The 20,225-nt window shown below is 41.2% G+C and overlaps 2 protein-coding genes across 2 annotated transcripts; both read left to right on the top strand.

Annotated features, from left to right (window-relative positions):
* Positions 1-1,870: 1,870 nt before the first annotated feature.
* LOC133255852 (olfactory receptor 6E1-like) lies at positions 1,871-5,759 on the top strand. Its single transcript, XM_061430499.1, has 2 exons — positions 1,871-2,566; positions 4,675-5,759. Exon 2 carries the CDS (start codon positions 4,715-4,717, stop codon positions 5,687-5,689), a length of 975 nt encoding a protein of 324 aa, XP_061286483.1. The 5' UTR covers positions 1,871-2,566; positions 4,675-4,714; the 3' UTR covers positions 5,690-5,759.
* A 12,946-nt stretch (positions 5,760-18,705) lies between these two features.
* LOC133255495 (olfactory receptor 6E1-like) lies at positions 18,706-19,930 on the top strand. Its single transcript, XM_061429883.1, has one exon. It carries the CDS (start codon positions 18,956-18,958, stop codon positions 19,928-19,930), a length of 975 nt encoding a protein of 324 aa, XP_061285867.1. The 5' UTR covers positions 18,706-18,955.
* The last annotated feature ends 295 nt before the right edge of the window (positions 19,931-20,225 follow it).

Raw genomic sequence — 20,225 nt, 5'->3', positions numbered from 1 at the left:
AACTGGTTACTGGCTACAGAAAGCAGTTTAAAGACCTGTGGGCTTCTCTGCAGGACAGCTCACAATGTGGCAGTTGGCTTCCCTCAGAGCAAGCAACAGACCAAGAGACTCATGTAAGATGGAAACCACCATCTCCTTGTCACATTCTCAAAAGTGACATCTCATCCCTTTTACTACATTCTGTTTATTAGAAGGCAGTCACTAGGTGCAGCAGCACAGAAGGGATTACACAAGGACATGAATACCAGGAGGTGGGGAGGTCACGTCTCTGCTTAAAACCTTCCAATAGCTTCCACTTGCATTTGGAATGAAATCTATCCTCCTTACCAGGCATGCTATACAAAGCTCTACAAATTTTGAACCCAGCACGAGTCTCCAGCCAAATATCAATTCACTGTCACCCTCTTCCTGATTTACTGGCCTTCTCACTTTAAGTCAAAAATACCACCTCTTTGCCATATCATGGCCTTGACATATCTTCTCTTTGCCTGGGACTCAACCAACCAGCCATCTGGTCAAGCCCTCCTCTGCATTCAAGTCTGAGCTGCAATCACAATTCCTCATGCATATCTTTTCTGTCTATCCATCTAAGGCAGAGGCAAGTCTCACTTATTTTCTCTCCTAAACCACCCAGTTCTGTGCCTTCGTAGCCCTCACAGTGTCTTGTTATTACATAGTTACTCTCATGTGTTTTTCCCTTTGAATTTTAGTATGACAAAAACACTAATTTTTTTCTCTGTTCACAACCTGAGAGCTGCAGGGCTCAGAAAGCAGTGTGCTTTCTCATACGGCCAGAGGAAGAATACAAGCTCTATGAGCTGATCCCAGGAGATGCAACCAGTGTATGCCATGTACACTCCTTAAATTCAGCTGTCCAGTTATCTAGGCCTCCTTCTTATAGGTTCGTGGTGGAGCCATGACTCGTACCAGGAGTAAGATGACTACACAAGCAGTTCATATGAAGTGATCCGGTGTTTAGGGAGTGGGTTGCTGGCTCTTCACTCTCGGGGAAGAATATTCCCTGTAGTTATTCTTCCCTAGTCAGAATAACTCACTAATCCATTTAAAACAGACAACTGAAAGCCAGTCATTCATTTGCCTCTTCAAACACATCATTGGCTTCTAAAATCATACCACTTCCTGCAGTCAAGTTACATCAGCCAGTTTCATCCAGTCTGGGAAATAGTGTGGTGACCAAAGAGAGAAAGTGGGATTCCAAAGTAGATTTAACTGGAACGGCCCAAGAATGAAGACAAAGACAATTTCAAAACCCTTATACCAAGATTCCCCCAATGGACAGTAAAACTTGAGGGGGACCTGGGATCATCTCTGTTTCATTCACCACTCATAGTCATCCTCAGTACATAGTATAGAACCTAGCACATAGTAGGTGCTCAATAAACATTTGTTGAATGACTGATTAAAGGTTCTTCACCCCCACACACACACTCCAGCTTATCCTTCAGATTTCAACTTTATATAACTCCATCAGGAATATATTCCCTTATCCTTCAGTCTGATTCAGGATCTCCTATGAGCTGTTCTTCAAAACACTTTTCACAATAATAATACTTGTGTGTTTAATCTCTATCTTCCCCACAAGACTCTGCCTGTCTCTGGCATCTAGAGTTAAACTAATCATGCAGTAACTCAACTAAAATTCACTGAATGTTCTAATAACTGTTTCTTTGTTACAAATAAACATCATTAGATGTTTCTGAGCTTCTCTGTCAGAACAAAGTAAACTTTAAATCCCAAAATTGAAGAAAGTAAGAGGTAAGGGAACTTTCAAGTCCCTATTAACACTGATGATAATGAATCTCCAGGGAAACACAACTCCACCCTGCAAAAGAAGTATGTGAAAAAAAAAAAAAATAGAAGAAGCATGTGAACCTCTAGATTGATTAAGTTTGAGCTGTGGAACTGCTGTATCTCTGAGTTTCCATGGAAACCAAACAGAACCCCCAGTGTCAAAGCCTGAAGCCAGTTCCACAGAGACAAGGAATCTGCCATGATTAGTTTACCCCAGAATCCTCTATGGACACTATACTCCTGAAAGGACCAGAAAACTCTTAAGCCCAACTGAAGATGAGTCATATGAGTCTGCATCAACTGATGTCTGTTTCTGCCTTAGTACAGGAAGGATGGAAGAACCATTAAGTAGGAAGTGTTCTGGCCATGACATGTCAGGAGCACTAGGAGCTTCCTGATAAACTGGTGATATTCTGGGGACTATCGAAGGATGGTTCATTTCTGAGGATATCTGAGGATACATTGATGGCAAGAGAGTCAGAGAATATTTAAGGGAAATTGGTTGTAAGAAAATATGGATATTTGCTGACATCTGCATGTACTGTCTACAAGAAAACAGGACCTGCTTATTCCATGATCTGCAGACCATGTTACAGCTTTGGCACGTCCTTCACTTCATATCTCTGGTGAGCCCCCAAGAAGCGTACTCCTCAGGCAACACTGCAGAGTCAGGAGTTTCCTGTGAAAATCAGGAGTCTCCCCTCATCAGAACTGCCTTGAAGACAACTGAGCATCTCACCTAGTATCTACTGAGGTAATCTACGTTGGTGCGATTTTTGGTGTGGGGAAGGGGAACCTGATTTCTCTGGATGCTCTGGCTGGAAGCCTGCCATCTGTTTTCAGGTGTCCACTGGCGGGCTGTGGCACAGCTCACTTCTTTGATTTTTTGCATCGTTAGTATCCTGACTCAGGAACAGCCGATGGCTCACAGAATCATTAAGACTTTTTTTTCACACTCTTCATGGGCAGCCATTTATTTCCCATTTGTCTCAAACTGTTCTACCCAACTCTTAGTCCAAATGGGCTCGTTGTGCTGGTTTCTTTTATGACTTTGAATTTAAGTTATTTTACAATCAATAATAACATAATAAAGAGACAGAACAAAAATCACCCAGCATCCTCCCATCCTATTGGGGCAATTATGCTCATTTTCCTGTGTTCTCATCCAATTCTTCTCCATATAGATACATATTTTACACAGCTATACTGGCAATGGCACCCCACTCCAGTACTCTTGCCTGGAAAATCCCATGGACAGAGGAGCCTGGTAGGCCACAGTTCATGAGGTCGCTAAGAGTCAGACACGACTGAGCGACTTCACTTTGACTTTTCACTTTCATGCATTGGAGAAGGAAATGGCAACCCACTCCACTGTTCTTGCCTGGAGAATCCCAGGGACGGGGGAGCCTGGTGGGCTGCTGTCTATGGGGTCGCACAGAGTCTGACACGACTGAAGTGAGTTAGCACCAGCACCAGCATACTGCACTGCATTACCATTTCTCTGAGGCAGGCATATCACATTAGTTCCTGCTCCTGTCTCAGATACAGTGTGCTTTTCCCCACAGAAGCTTGCCTTTACCTGTCATTTCTATAAACAATGGCGAGAATGCCTACTTCTTCATCCAGAACCAGAAAGACACTGTTGAACAATGTAAAAACTAGAAAAAAAAAATCTTTTAGAAAAGACCAGGAAAACAAAGACATATTCTCTAAAACTGAAATTGAACCAAAAAATTCTAAATACGAGCATTTATCATTATTGTTAATATTACTTAGCAATTTATCCCAAAGAAATAAGCATCATGCCTAATCTACAAATGCATGTTCTCTCCTCTGATACAACAATTTCATAGCACATGAATCCCTCAAACAATATCAGCCAATAATATCTAAGAAAGGATTTGTAATAGCATAACAATAATTTGTTGAACTGATATGTGGGAAGCAAGGATGTTGAAAATAATAATCTGTGTGCATGACCATCCAAATCCATACACTGTAAAAAATAGAAAAGTGCAATAGAAATAAATGAATATATTAATAGCAGTTGTCTCTGTAGGACTATTGGTGATTCTTTTCATTTTCTGTATATCTTAAAGTGTTCATGATGACCTGATAATATTTTTATATTTTAAAACTTTTTGTTTAAATACACATTGCCTGAAATCCAGTATGTTTTCTCCAATTTTATTGTTACTTATCCTTAATTATCCTGCAAGAATATCAGCCAGAAAGGGAGAAATAAAAATAGCTAGCATTGTGTGACTGCATGGTCCATGGGCAACCTTGCGTTAGGTGTTGAGTATACATTACTAATTTAAATTCTGGGGAACTTTTCTCTTGTGAACTGTGACATATTCATATTCCCATTGATGAAGCAGAGTTTCATGAGGTTAGAGAACTGGCCCCAGACAGATTAGTAAATGTTGAAACTCAGGTGCATACACTCAGGTGCACACACAGAGTCTCTAACTGAAATCTCTGTGTAACAAGTTCTAGAGTAAATTTTCCATCAGTGTTTTTGATAAAGGTCTGTGATCAATGGTTACAGGATTTGTAGAGAAAATATTTTACTTTATTTGAGAGACCACTTAAAACATTTGGACAAATATAGGAAAAGACATCATCTGATCAAGAAGAAATAAAGGGACACACACCTTCTAACATAAATAAGAAAAACAGAAAAAGAATTGATAAAGGCAAAACTTTCCCCAAAGAATACCAGACAATTGAATCAAAGTATGCGATTTGATGCTAACTCAGTGCAGGATCTGGACAACCAGCCCGATGAGGGAGGAAAAGGGACCTGCAAGTTGAAGAAATAAAGGATTCCTTCAGCTCAAAATCCCTCTTTCCTTTCAGTTCCAAGTGTCCTCAGATCCCCAGAACATCACAACTCTTGATGCTGCACACCGCTGATTGGGCATTCCCAGCAGAGGCCAGAGGAGCCACGGGGAACCACACCACTGTCACCGAGTTCATCCTGCTGGGGCTCTCAGAGGCCTGTGAGCTGCAGATGCTCCTCTTCCTGGGGCTCCTCCTGACCTACCTGCTCACTCTACTGGGGAACCTCCTCATCGTGGTCCTCACCCTCATGGACAGGCGCCTCCACACCCCCATGTACTACTTCCTCCGCAACTTTGCCGTCCTAGAGATCTGGTTCACCTCGGTCATCTTCCCCAAGATGCTGACCAACATCCTGACTGGAAACAGGACCATCTCCCTGGAAGGCTGTTTCCTACAAAGTTTTCTCTATTTCTTCCTGGGCACCACAGAGTTCTTCCTACTGGCAGTGATGTCCTTTGACAGGTATGTGGCCATATGTAACCCCTTGCGTTATGTCACCATCATGAGCAAAAGGGTCTGTGTCCAGCTAGTTCTTTCTTCATGGATCACAGGGTTCCTTCTCAACATCATTCCAGGTTTCCTCACAATTCAGCAGCCCTTCTGTGGTCCCAATATCATTGATCATTTCTTCTGTGACAACTTTCCACTCCTGGAACTCATATGTGCAGATACAAGTCTGATGGAAATTCTAAGTTTCATCCTGGCCAACGTCAGCCTCCTGGGCACTCTGTCTGTGACGGCTACCTGCTATGGCCACATCCTCCACACCATCCTGCACATCCCCTCAGCCAAGGAGAGGTGGAAAGCCTTCTCAACCTGTTCCTCCCACATCACTGTTGTCTCTCTCTTCTATGGCAGCTGCATCTTCATGTATGTCCGGTCGGGCAAGGGAGGCCAGGGGGAGGACAGGAACAAGGTGGTGGCCTTGCTCAACACCGTGGTGACCCCAGTGCTCAATCCCTTCATCTACACCCTCAGGAACAAACAGGTGAAGCAGGTGTTTAGGGAGCAGGTGAACAAGCTCTTCTAATAAACCTGTGGATCCAAGAGGCTGCACATAAGTTCCCCACTCAAGCTCAGGCCTCTGCAACAGATGGAGGCTTTCTCATCCACAAAAAGCTTAATGACATGTTTCTGGGGCGCCAGTCACTGTGCAACTCAGCATCAACTCATAAGCTCTGTGGCCCCTCAAGGCAATTTTATTAATTGTCATATTTGTATATTTCGCTTCATTCCATCTATATGCCTGGCTTTCCAGCAGAATACAAATTCTTTGATGAGAGGTACTGGCTCTGTAATTCACCATAAGCCTCAAAAACCAATCTGCTGTGATAGACCATATAAATACTCAGAAAGTACTTTCAGATTGATTTTGTGTTTCTGTTTCTCCAACAACTTCAAGGGAGAGGAGAACACTGTTAACACTGTCCTCATCTGTCACAGTAACATATCCATAAGAATTCAAAAAATAAGGTTAGTTGTTTATTACCCTGCATATAAGCTAATACTAAACTCTTTGTTTAGTATTAAAACTCATAGATATTCATCATTCCTATTCCAAGTAACCTGGTTGGTTACTTCCCCTGAGCCCCGGTTTTCTCAACTGTAAAATGAGGATCCGTTTCAAAGCATTATGATAAAAGTCAAATGAGATACTCTATGCAAGAATCTTAAATAGTGACTGGCACATAATAAGTCTCACTAAACGTTAGTTTCTTTCATTTGTATCTCATCCTACCTTCCCTCTCTTCCTTTTAAATTTCACACTTGTTGTTAACAAAACTTTTCTGTCTGGAATACTATAAATTTTATATTCAGAATATCCTATTTATCTTATACAAACTTAAATACAGTATTAAACCTATTGAAATTTGTTACTAAGATATTCATTATTTTCATGAAAAAGAAAATTAAGTCATATTGGTAAATAATCAAATATTAACTAAATAATGAGATCAATTCACATGTTAACTTATCCCAAAATAATTATTACATGAATGCCATGTCCAAAGAAATGCACATTTCAGTGGATAACACTTAATTTATGCTTTCAAAGAATTTGAAATCTAATAAGGAAGATAGAAACAACAGAAATGACTATATTTCAGGGTAAAAAATGATCTTTATAAGAAAATACCGTGGGTAACTCTTCAGTAACAAATAGGAAAACCTAGAGAAAATGGATGAATCCCTAGAAAATGAGAATTTTCAAAAATGTAAAAAGAAATAGAAAACTTAACTGACCCAATTACCATAGAAAGATTTCAAGAAAGGATTACATAGCTACTATGAATTAAAACCTATGTTTTCAATAACAAAAACAGCTCTTCTACAACTGGCTAATAAGTACATGAAAAGATGTGCAGCATCACCAAACATTCAGTTCAGTTGAGTCGCTCAGTAGTGTCTGACTCTTTACGACCCCATGAATCACAGCATGCCAGGCCTCCCTGTCCATCACCAACTCCCAGAGTTCACTCAGACTCACATCCATCAAGTCAGTGATGCCATCCAGCCATCTCATCCTCTGTTGTTCCCTTTTCCTCCTGCCACCAATCCCCCTCACCATCAGAGTCTTTTCCAATGAGTCAACTCTGGGCATGAGGTGGACAAGGTACTGGAGTTTCAGCCTCAGCATCATTCCTTCCAAAGAACACCCAGGACTGATCTCCTTCAGAATGGACTGGTTGGATCTCCTTGCAGTCCAAGGGACTCTCAAGAGTCTTCTCCAACACCACAGTTCAAAAGCATCAATTCTTCAGCGCTCAGCTTTCTTCATAGTCCAACTCTCACATCCATACATGACCACTGGAAAAAACATAGCCTTGACTAGACGGACCTTTGTCAGCAAAGTAATGTCTCTGCTTTTCAATATGCTATCTAGGTTGGTCATAACTTTTCTTCCAAGGAGTAAGAGTCTTTTAATTTCATGGCCGCAGTCACCATCTGCAGTGATTTTGGAGCCCAGAAAAATAAAGTCTGACACTGTTTCCACTGTTTCCCCATCTACTTCCCATGAAGTGATGGGACCAGATGCCATGATCCTCATTTTCTGAATGTTGAGCTTTAAGCCAACTTTTTCACTCTCCTCTTTCACTTTCATCAAGAGGCTTTTGAGTTCCTCTTCACTTTCTGCCATAAGGGTGGTGTTATCTGCATATCTGAGGTTATTGATATTTCTCCCGGCTATCTTGATTCCAGTTTGTCCTTCTTCTAGCCCAGTGTTTCCCATGATGTACTCTCCATATAAGTTAAATAAACAGGGTGACAATATACAGCCTTGATGTACTCCTTTTCCTATTTGGAACCAGTCTGTTGTTCCATGTCCAGTTCTAACTGTTGCTTCCTGACCTGTATATAGGTTTCTCAAGAGGCAGGTCAGGTGGTCTGGTATTCCCATCTCTTTCAGAATTTTCCAGTTTATTGTGATCCACACAGTCGAAGGCTTTGGCATAGTCATTAGGGAAATGCAAATTAAAATCACAATGAAATATTATTTCATAGCCATAAAGATGGATATTATTTTTTAAAATTTTCTTGAACAGATTATACCAAGTTTTGGCAAGCATATGGATAGATTAGAATTCTGGTGCATTGCTGATGAGAGTATAAAATGATTCAGCCACTGTGGAAAACATTATGGCACTTCCTAAATAATGTAAACATAGATTTAGTGTATCATCCAGCAATCTCACTTCTAGATATAAACCCAAAAGAATTGACAGTAAGGACTTGAACACATATTTTTACATCTGTGTTCATAGCAGCACTATTCACAACAGCCAAAAAGGTAAAAACAACTCAAATGTCCATGGACAAATGAATGGATAAACAAAATGTGGTATGTACATACATTGGAATAGTATTCTGCCTTAAAAAGAGATGGAATTCTGATAAATTAAATGCTACAACATGTAGGAAACTTGAAGACATATGCTAAGTGAAATAAGCAAGACATAAGAGGACAAATACAGTCAGATTCCACAATATGAGGTATAGAGTGAGCAAAAAAAAATCATAGAGACAGAATGTAGAATGGGGGTTACCAGGAAGTGTGGGTAGGAATGGAGCGTTATTATTTGATGAATATAAAATTTCAGCTTGGGATGATGAAAAAGTTCTGGACATGGATAATGGTGATGATCTCACAACAATGTGAATGTACTTGACACCACCAAACAGTACACTTTAGAATGGTTAAAATGAGAAATTTTATATTATTATGTATTTTACCCAATAAGAAAAGTACAGATTCCAGGTCAAAAACAAAACTGCATTACTTTGACTTCCTCCCTTTCTCTTATTTCTCAGTCAATCCATCAGCAAATTCTGGGGATTATACATTCAAAATATGTACTAATCCACCATTTCTTACCACCACCACTACCATCTTTGTCCATATAACCTTCCCCTTCCGCTAGGAAATCCATCCCTACCTGCCACACCAATCCCATGCCCATACCTCTGGAGGAGGACAGGGTTAGCAAACTCAGGTGAGGGGAAGGTGGACTTGCATAGTTAACACAGAGGAAGCCAAAACAACACACCCTTTCTCTCTGAAGATTTCCTGCCTTAAACAGGACTTATGCATCGATAGAAATACAATTTACTTTAAATGAAGTTCAAAACTTTAACAATTACATAGGACCAGACAATAAATAATCCCATTCTTTGAACAAATGGTGAATGAAGGACTTCTAAAAGTATACATATGCCCATCATCGCAGCACTGCTTATAATAGCCAGGACATGGAAGCAACCTAGATGTCCACCAGCAGATGAATGGAGAAGAAAGCTGTGGTACATATACACAATGGAGTATTACTCAGCCATTAAAAAGAATGCATTTGAATCAATTCTAATGAGGTGGATGAAACTGGAGCCTATTATACAGAGTGAAGTAAGCCAGAAAGAAAAACACCAATACTGTATACTAACACATATACATGGAATTTAGAAAGATGATAACGATAACTCTGTATGGGAGACAGCAAGAGACACAGATGTATAGAACAGTCTTTTGGACTCTGTGGGAAAGGGCAATGGTGGGATGATTTGGGAGAATGGCATTGAAACATGTATAATATATGTGAAACGAATTGCCAGTCCAGGTTCGATGCATGATACAGGATGCTCAGGACTGGCGCACTGGGATGACCCAGAGGGATGGGATGGGGAGGGAGGTGAGAGGGGGTTCAGGATGGGGAACACGTGTACACCCGTGGCAGATTCATGTTGATGTATGGCAAAACCAATACAATATTGTAAAGTAATTAGCCTCCAATTAAGATAAATAAATTTATATTTTAAAAAGTAAAAATTATAAAATTATACACATGCCCAGAAACTTTGCACCACTGTTGTGAATTTCATACAAGCTCAAGGAAGAAATAACTTCATGAAGAGGTTTAAATGAATTTTCAGGAAGGATGTAGATGGAAGAATGTAAATTACAAATAAAGAATTATTTTCTATAATATGCAAAGATAAATAACCCAACAGATAATTGAGATAAGTATATACATAGACACTGACAGTAAAGTAAACTCAAAGGACCAATAGAAGTGAAAAGATGCTCAACCATATTAATGGTCATTGTTGCTGTTTAGTCCCTAAGTCTTGTCCAGCTGTTTTCCGACCCCAAGTACCCTACCCCACCAGGCTCCTCCTCTCCATGGGATTTCCCAGTCAAGAATACTGGAGTCAGTTGCCATTTCCTTCTCCGAGGAATCTTCCAGACTAAGGGACTGATCTCACATCTCCAATATTGCCAAGAGGATTCCTTACCCCTGAGCCACCATCTAGTCAAGGTTATGGTTTTTCCAGTGGTCATGTATGGATGTGAGAGTTGGACGGTGAAGAAAGCTGAGTGCACAACAATTGATGCTTTTGAACTGTGGTGTTGAAAAAGACTCTTGAGAGTACCTTGAACTGAAAGGAGATCCAACCAGTCCATCCTAAAGGAGATCTGTCCTGGGTGTTCATTGGAAGGACTGATGTTGAAGCTGAAACTCCAATACTTTGGCCACCTCATGCGAAGAGCTGACTTATTTGAAAATACCCTGATGCTGGGGAAGATTGAGGGCAGGAGGAGAAGGGGATGACAGAGGACGAGATGGTTGGATGGCATCACCGACTCAATGGACACAAGTTGGGGTAAACTCCAGGAGTTGGTGATGGACAAGGAGGCCGGGCATTCTGCGGTTCATGGGGTTGCAAACAGTCGGACACAACTGAGTGACTGAACTGAACTGAACTGAACTGAGCCACCAGGGAAGCCCTTGTACTAATGGTCAAGATAACTCAAGGTAAAATAATAACTCTTTTGATGGTAAAATATTTTAGACACCTAATCCAATCCCAAAGAAGGGCAATGGTAAAGAATGTTCAAACTACCACAGAATTGCACTCATTTCACATGCTACCAAGGTAATGCTCAAAATCCTTTAAGCTCGGCTTCAACCATATGTGAACTAGAAATTCCAGATGTACTATCTGGATTTAGAAAAAGCAGAGGAACCAGAGATCAAATTGCCAACACCTGTTTGATCATAGAAAAAGCAAGAGAATTCTAGAAAAACATCTATTTCTGCTTCATTGCCTATGTAAAAGCCTTTGACTGTTTGGATCACAAACTATGGAAAAGTCTTAAAGAGATGGGAATACCAGATCACCTTACCTACCTTCTGAGAATCCTGTATGCAAGTCAAGAAGTAACAGTTAGAACTGGACATGGAATAGTCAGTTAATTAGTTCAGTCATGTCCGACTCTTTGCAACCTCCATGGACTGCAGCATGCCAGGCTTCCCTGTCCATCACCAACTCCCAGAGATTGCTCAAACTCATGTTCATAGAGTCGGTGATACCATCCAACCATCTCATCCTCTGTCGTCCTATTCTCTTCCTGCCTTCAATCTAGCCCAGCATTAGGGTATTGTCTAATGAGTTAGTTCTTTGTATCAAGTGGCCAAAATATTGGAGCTTCAACTTCAGCATTAGTCTTTCTAATGAATATTCAGGATTGATTTCCTTTAGGATTGCCTGGTTTGATCACTTTGCAGTGCAAGGGACTCTGAAGAGTCTTCTCCAACACCACAGTTCAAAAGCATCAATTCTTCAGTGCTCAGCTTTCTTTATGGTCCAACTCTCACATCCATACATGACTACTGCAAAAACCAAAGCTTTGACTCTATGGACCTTTGTTGCCAAATAATGTCTCTGCTTTTTAATACGTTGTCTAGGTTTGTCAAAGGTTTTCTTTCAAGAGCAAGTGTCTCAATTTCATGGCTGCAGTCACCATCTGCAGTGATTTTGGAGCCCAAGAACATAAACTCTGTCACTGTATCCATTGTTTCCCTACCTATTTGCCATGAAGTGATGGGACTGGATGCCATAATCTTTGTGTTTCAGATGTTGAGTTTTAAGCCAGCTTTTTCACTCTCCTATTTCACTTTCATCAAGAGGCTCTTAAGTTCCTCTTCACTTTCTGCCATAAGGGTAATGTCATCTGCATATCTGAGGATACTGATACTTCTCCCAGCAATCTTGATTCCAGCTTGTGCTTCTTCCAGCCCAGGATTTCATATGATGTACTCTGAATATAAACTAAATAAGCATGGTGACAATATACAGCCTTGACATATTTGACATGGAACAACCAGGGAAGTAAAGTAAGTTGTACTCCTTGGAGAGAGTGGTACTGCCATACTTGACATGCATTCTAATCTGATTTGACGATACATTTTCAGGCTTTCCTGGTCGCTCAGATGGTCAAGAATCCTCCTGCAACACAGGAGACCTGGGTTCAGTCCCTGGGTTGGGAAGATCCCCTGGAGAAGGGAATGGCTTCTCACTCCAGTATTCTGGCCTGGAGAATTCCATGGACTGTAAAGTCCATGAGGTTGCAAATAGTCAGACACAAAGAGCAACTTTCACACCTCGTACACAAAGTATCATCTATGCACTGTACATCATGTGACATGTGAGGCTGGATGAAGCAAATTGGAATAAAGATTGCCAGGAGAAATATCAACACCTTCAGATATGCAGATGACACCACCCTTATGGCAGAAAGTGAAGAGGATTTAAAGAACCTCTTGATGAAGATGAAAGAGGACAGTAAAAAAGCTGGCTTAAAACTCAACATTCGGGCTTCCCTAGTGGCTCAGTGATAAAGAAGCTGCCTGTCAACCCACATGCTGCAGAGCCACTGGGCCCGTGTCCCACAGTTACTGAAGCCCGAGAGACCAAGAGTCTCTTGCAAGATAGAACCACAGTCTCTTTGTAACATTCTCATGCATTTTCCCCAACAAGAGAAGCCACTTCAGTAAGAAGCCTATGCACCACAGCCCCTGCTTGCTGCAACTACTAAAAAGCCCAAACAGTAACAAAGACCCAAAAATAAATAAATAAATATTAAACATTAAAAAAAAAACTCAACATTCAAAATACAAGATCATGGCATTTGGTCCCATTACTTACTGGCAAATGTATGGGCATGGGGGGAATGGAAACAGTGACTGCAGATGGTGACTGCAGCCATGAAATTAAAAGAAACTTACTCCTTGGAAGAAAAGCTATGACAAATCTAAACATACTAAAAAGCAAAGACATCAATTTGCCCACAAAGATCCATCCAGTCAAAGCTATGGTTTTTGTAGTAGTCATATACAGATGTGAGAGTTGGATCATAAAGAAGGCTGAGAGCTGAAGAACTGATGCTTTCAAATTGTAGTACTGGAGAAAACTCTTGAGAGTCTCTTGGACAGCAAGATCAAACCAGTCAATCCTAAAGGAAATCAATCCTGAATACCAGTCCTGGAAGGACTGATTCTGAAGCTGGAATTTCAATACTTGGGTCACCTGATGCAAAGAGCTGAGTCATTGGAAAAGACCCTGATGCTAGGAAAGATTGAAGACATGAGGAGAAGTGAACGGCAGATGGTGAGATGGTTAGACGGCATCAACTCAATGGACATGAGTTTGAGCAAACTCTGGGAGATAGTGAGGGACAGGGAACCCTGGGTGCTGTAGTCCATGGATCACAGAGTCAGACATGACTGGTGAATGAACAACAACAATGCACTGAGTGCTCCATCAGGACACCTACGGAATAAAGACCAGACTCTCAATGAGAACTGTATTAGCCTCTGGCTCCAGAGATCTCATAAGGCTGTAACCAAGGTACAGGCCGAATGCTTGTCTAAGGGAGGATCTGCTCCCATGTTCACTACGGTGTCTGTTCATTGTCATTAAATCCTTGCTGTTTATTGGCTGGAGACATGAGTCCCTTGCCATGTGGGCTTCTCTACTGGACAGCTAATAATATGGCTTCCTTCAGAGCAAGTAAGAGAGCAAGAAAGGACATGCAAGATGGAACCACAGTCTCTTTGTAACATTCTCAAAAATGACATCTCATCCCTTTCACTGTATTCCATTTGTTAGAAGACTATCACTAGGTACAGCCACACAAGGGGAGGGGATAACACATGGACAGGAATATCAGGAGATGGGTCATCGGGGCCACCTTAGAAGCTATCACAGGCACTATGTCAAATCGATCTGTGACACCAAGGACATAGACTACATCATGTCTAACTGAAAATTATGAAAGTTCTGGTCAACCAGACGAGGTATACAATTTCTACAAGCACATCTCAGCAGATGCCACCAGTGTGTGCCATGTACACTTCTTAACCTCAGCTATCCAGTCACATGAGCCTACTTCTTATAAGTTATTGATTAGTCATGACTCTTTACCAGGAATAAGGTGACTACACATGCAGTTTATATGAGGTGACCAGGTGTTTAGAAAGTGAGTTGGTAGCCATCTGACTACATTAAGGATAGCCAGACTCTCAGGAAAGATAACCCTAGTCAGATTAACCCACTCATGCACTTAGAGAATGGAAAGCCTATCATTCATTTGCCTTTTCAAACATATCATTGGCTCCTACTCATACCATTTCTGACAGTCATGTTACATCAGCCAGTTTTCTCCAGTCCACAGAATAGTTTGGTGACCAAAGAAAGTGGGATTACAAAGTAGTTATAGCTTGAATGGCCCAAGGACCAAGAAGAACACAATTTCAACATCCTTTTACAAAGATTCACATAATAGAGAGGATGCTCAACGGAGACTGGACACCATCTCTGTTTTGTTCACCACTCATAGTCATCTTCAGTACACAGTATAGAGTCTAGTACACAGTAGGTAAGTAGGTACTCAAGAAACATTTATTGAATGAATGATTAATTAATTAAAGGTCCTTCACCTCCACACACACTCCAATTTATTCTTAAGGTCTCAAATTGATAGAGATGGAAATACCACAACACCTTACATGCCTCCTGAGAAACCTGTATGTAAGTCAAGAAGCAACAGTTAGAACTGGACATGGAACAACGGATTGGTTAAAAATTGGAAAAGAAGTACATGAAGGCTGTATATTGTCACCCTGCTTATTTAACTTTTATGCACAGTATATCATGAGAAATGCCAGGCTGATGAAGCACAAGCTGGAATCAAGATTTCCAGGAGAAATATCAAGAACCACAGATATGCAGGTGACACCACCCTTATGGCAGAAAGCAAAGAGGAACTTCACAGCCTCTTGATGAAAGTGAAAGAGGAGAGTGAAAAGGCTGGCTTAAAATGCAACATTCAAAAAACAAAGATCATGGCATCCAGTCGCATCACTTCATGGCAAATAGATGGGGGAACAAAGAAAACGGTGACAGACTATTTTCTTGGACTAAAAAATCACTGCGGATGGTGACTGCAGCCATGAAATTAAAAGATGCTTGCTGCTTAGAAGAAAAGCTATGACAAATCTAGACAACATATGAAAAAGCAGAGACATTACTTTGCCCACAAAGATTCATAGAGTCAAAGCTATGGTTTTTGCAGTAGTCATGTACAGATGTGAGAGTTGGATCATAAAGAAGGCTGAGCACCAAAGAACTGATGCTTTCAAACTGTAGTGCTGGAGAAAACTCTTGAGAGTCCCTTGGACAGCAAGGAAATCAACCCTGAATTATCATTGGAAGGATTGATGCTGAAGCTGAAGCTCCAATATTTTGGCCACCTGATGCAAAGAGTTGACTCATTGGAAAAGACCTTGGTGCTAGGTAAGATTGAAGGCAAGAGGAGAAGGGGACAACAAAGGATGAAATGGTTGGACGGCATTGTCGACTCAATGGACTTGAGTTTGAGCAAACTGGGGCAGAGGGGTTGGTGAAGGACATGCAAGCCTGGGTGCTGCAGTCCATGGATCACAAAGAGTCAGACACGACTTGCGACTGAACAACAACTTTATGTAACTCGATCAGGAATACCTTTCATTATCCTTCAGTCTAATTGAGGATATCCACTGAGCTCTTTTTCACACATTAATCACAATAGTAATTAATATTTACCTGGTTATTTGATGTCTGTCTTCCCCACAAGAATACTGCCTGTCTGTGGCATCTAGAGCCATACTTATCACACAAAAGCACATCACAAAACTTTGAATTAACTGTGTTTTTAAATGAACTTTTTATTAACTGTGTTTCTTTGTTACAGTTAAAATTCATTAGAGGTTTCGCAGCTTCTCAGTCAAAACAAAGTAAACTTTAAATCCCAAAATTGAACAAAGTAAGAGGTAAGGGACCTTCTTAGGTCCTATTACCACTGACGATAATGAATCTCCAGGGAAGCAGAGCTCCAACCAGTAAGAGAATAACATGAATCTCTAGATTGGTTAAGTTTGAGCTCTGCACCTTCTGTATCTCTGAGCTTCCAAGGAGACCAAACAGAATCCCAAGCAGTCCAAGACAAAGAGTCTGCCACGATTATTTTACCCCAGGACTCTCTATGGACACCATACTCCTCGAAGGGCCAGAAACTTCTTAAGCCCAACTGAAGATGAGTTAAACTAATCAGCATCTAATTATGTCTGTCTCTGCTTTACTATATGAGGGATGGAAGAATAATTAGGTAGGTTTTCATATCCATTTCCCCAGTAAACTGGTCCATGACATGGTGATGGATCAGAAAAATAGAAGCTTCCTGAGAAACTGGTGAAGTTCTGGGGAATATCCAGAGATTGTTACTTTCTGAGGACAACTGAGAATATGCGGATGGTGAGAGTCAGAGAATATTTCTTAAGAGAGATTGGTTGTTGTAAAATATGGATATTTGCAGACACCTGCATGTACTGTGTACAAGAGAATAGGACCTGCTTGTGTCCATGACCTGCAGACCATGTTACAGCTCTGGCGCATCCTTCACTTCGCATCTCTGGTGAGCCCCCAAGAAGCATACTCCTCTGGCAACACTGCAGAATTGGGAGTTTCCTGTGAAAACCAGGAGTCTCCCCATCATGAGAACTGCCTGGAAGACAACTGAGCATCTCACCTAGTATCTAATGAGGTAGTCTACATTGGTGCAATTTTTGCTACGGGGAAGTGGACCCTGATTCCTCTGGATGCTCTGGCTGGAAGCCTGACATCTGTTTTCAGGTGTCCACTGGCGGGCTGTGGCAGAGCTCACTTCTCTGACTTTTTGCATTGTTCTCAGTATCCTGATCAAGAACAGCTGATGGCTCACAGAATCATCATGGCTTTCCTTCACTCTGTTCACGGACAGCCATTTGTTTCCCCTTTGTCTCTCTCAAACTTTTTTACCCAACTCTTAGTCCAAATGGACTCATTGTGCTCGCTTCTTTTCTGATTTTGAATTTAAGTTACTTTATAAGTGATAATAAAAATAATAAAGAGACAGAAGAAAAATCACCTGCCATCCTCCCATCCTATTATGGCAATTATGCTCATTTTCCTGTGTTCTCATCCAATTCTTCTCCATATAAATACATATGTTACACAGCTATACTGAACTGTGTTATAATTTCTCTGAGGCAGGCTTATCACATTAGTTTCTGCTCCTGTCTCAGATACAGTGTGCTTTTCCCCACAGAAGCTTGCCTTTACCTGTCATTTCTATAAACAAACGATGGCGAGAATGCCTACTTCTTTATCCAGAACCAGAAAGACACTGTTGAACAATGTAAAAACTAGAAAAAAAAAATCTTTTAGAAAAGACCAGGAAAACAAAGACATATTCTCTAAAACTGAAATTGAACCAAAAAATTCTAAATACGAGCATTTATCATTATTGTTAATATTACTTAGCAATTTATCCCAAAGAAATAAGCATCATGCCTAATCTACAAATGCATGTTCTCTCCTCTGATATAACAATTTCATAGCACATGAATCCCTCAAACAATATCAGCCAATAATATCTAAGAAAGGATTTGTAATAGCATAACAATAATTTGTTGTACTGATATGTGGGAAGCAAGGATGTTGAAAATAATAATCTGTGTGCATGACCATCCAAATCCATACACTGTAAAAAATAGAAAAGTACAATAGAAATAAATGAATATATTAATAGCAGTTGTCTCTGTAGGACTATCAGTGATTCTTTTCATTTTCTGTATATCTTAAAGTGTTCATGATGACCTGATATTTTTATATTTTAAAACTTTTTGTTTAAATACACATTGCCTGAAATCCAGTATGTTTTCTCCACTTTTATTTTTACTTATCCTTAATTATCCTGCAAGAATATCAGCCAGAAAGGGAGAAATAAAAATAGCTAGCATTGTGTGACTGCATGGTCCGTGGGCAACCTTGCGTTAGGTGTTGAGTATACATCACTAATTTAAATTCTGGGGAACTTTTCTCTTGTGAACTGTGACATATTCATATTCCCATTGATGAAGCAGAGTTTCGTGAGGTTAGAGAACTGGCCCCAGACAGATTAGTAAATGTTGAAACTCAGGTGCACACGCTCAGGTGCACACACAGAGTCTCTAACTGAAATCTCTGTGTAACAAGTTCTAGAGTAAATTTTCCATCAGTGTTTTTGATAAAGGTCTGTGATCAATGGTTACAGGATTTGTAGAGAAAATATTTTACTTTATTTGAGAGACCACTTAAAACATTTGGACAAATATAGGAAAAGACATCATCTGATCAAGAAGAAATAAAGGGACACACACCTTCTAACATAAATAAGAAAAACAGAAAAAGAATTGATAAAGGCAAAACTTTCCCCAAAGAATACCAGACAATTGAATCAAAGTATGCGATTTGATGCTAACTCAGTGCAGGATCTGGACAACCAGCCCGATGAGGGAGGAAAAGGGACCTGCAAGTTGAAGAAATAAAGGATTCCTTCAGCTCAAAATCCCTCTTTCCTTTCAGTTCCAAGTGTCCTCAGATCCCCAGAACATCACAACTCTTGATGCTGCACACCGCTGATTGGGCATTCCCAGCAGAGGCCAGAGGAGCCACGGGGAACCACACCACTGTCACCGAGTTCATCCTGCTGGGGCTCTCAGAGGCCTGTGAGCTGCAGATGCTCCTCTTCCTGGGGCTCCTCCTGACCTACCTGCTCACTCTACTGGGGAACCTCCTCATCGTGGTCCTCACCCTCATGGACAGGCGCCTCCACACCCCCATGTACTACTTCCTCCGCAACTTTGCCGTCCTAGAGATCTGGTTCACCTCGGTCATCTTCCCCAAGATGCTGACCAACATCCTGACTGGAAACAGGACCATCTCCCTGGAAGGCTGTTTCCTACAAAGTTTTCTCTATTTCTTCCTGGGCACCACAGAGTTCTTCCTACTGGCAGTGATGTCCTTTGACAGGTATGTGGCCATATGTAACCCCTTGCGTTATGTCACCATCATGAGCAAAAGGGTCTGTGTCCAGCTAGTTCTTTCTTCATGGATCACAGGGTTCCTTCTCAACATCATTCCAGGTTTCCTCACAATTCAGCAGCCCTTCTGTGGTCCCAATATCATTGATCATTTCTTCTGTGACAACTTTCCACTCCTGGAACTCATATGTGCAGACACAAGTCTGATCGAGCTTCTGGGTTTCATCCTGGCCAACGTCAGCCTCCTGGGCACTCTGTCCGTGACGGCTACCTGCTATGGTCACATTCTCCACACCATCCTGCACATCCCCTCAGCCAAGGAGAGGTGGAAAGCCTTCTCAACCTGTTCCTCCCACATCACTGTTGTCTCTCTCTTCTATGGCAGCTGCATCTTCATGTATGTCCGGTCGGGCAAGGGCGGCCAGGGGGAGGACAGGAACAAGGTGGTGGCCTTGCTCAACACCGTGGTGACCCCAGTGCTCAATCCCTTCATCTACACCCTCAGGAACAAACAGGTGAAGCAGGTGTTTAGGGAGCAGGTGAACAAGGTCTTGTAAAAACCTGTGGATTCAAGAGGCTGCACATAAGATCCCCACTCAAGCTCAGGCCTCTGCAACAGATGGAGGCTTTCTCATCCACAAAAAGCTTGATGACATGTTTCTGGGGCGCCAGTCACTGTGCAACTCAGCATCAACTCATAAGCTCTGTGGCCCCTCAAGGCAATTTTAGTAATTATCATATTTGTATATTTCGCTTCATTCCATCTATATGCCTGGCTTTCCAGCAGAATACAAATTCTTTGATGAGAGGTACTGGCTCTGTAATTCACCATAAGCCTCAAAAACCAATCTG

This window comes from Bos javanicus, chromosome 10 (assembly GCF_032452875.1).
Source record: "Bos javanicus breed banteng chromosome 10, ARS-OSU_banteng_1.0, whole genome shotgun sequence".
NCBI classification, from domain to species: domain Eukaryota; kingdom Metazoa; phylum Chordata; class Mammalia; order Artiodactyla; family Bovidae; genus Bos; species Bos javanicus.
This window is presented reverse-complemented; position numbering and strand designations above follow the sequence as displayed.

Bases quoted from the DNA above. Each gene is read 5' to 3' on its own strand.
- LOC133255852 (XM_061430499.1), top strand. From the start codon at position 4,715: ATGCTGCACACCGCTGATTGGGCATTCCCAGCAGAGGCCAGAGGAGCC.
- LOC133255495 (XM_061429883.1), top strand. From the start codon at position 18,956: ATGCTGCACACCGCTGATTGGGCATTCCCAGCAGAGGCCAGAGGAGCC.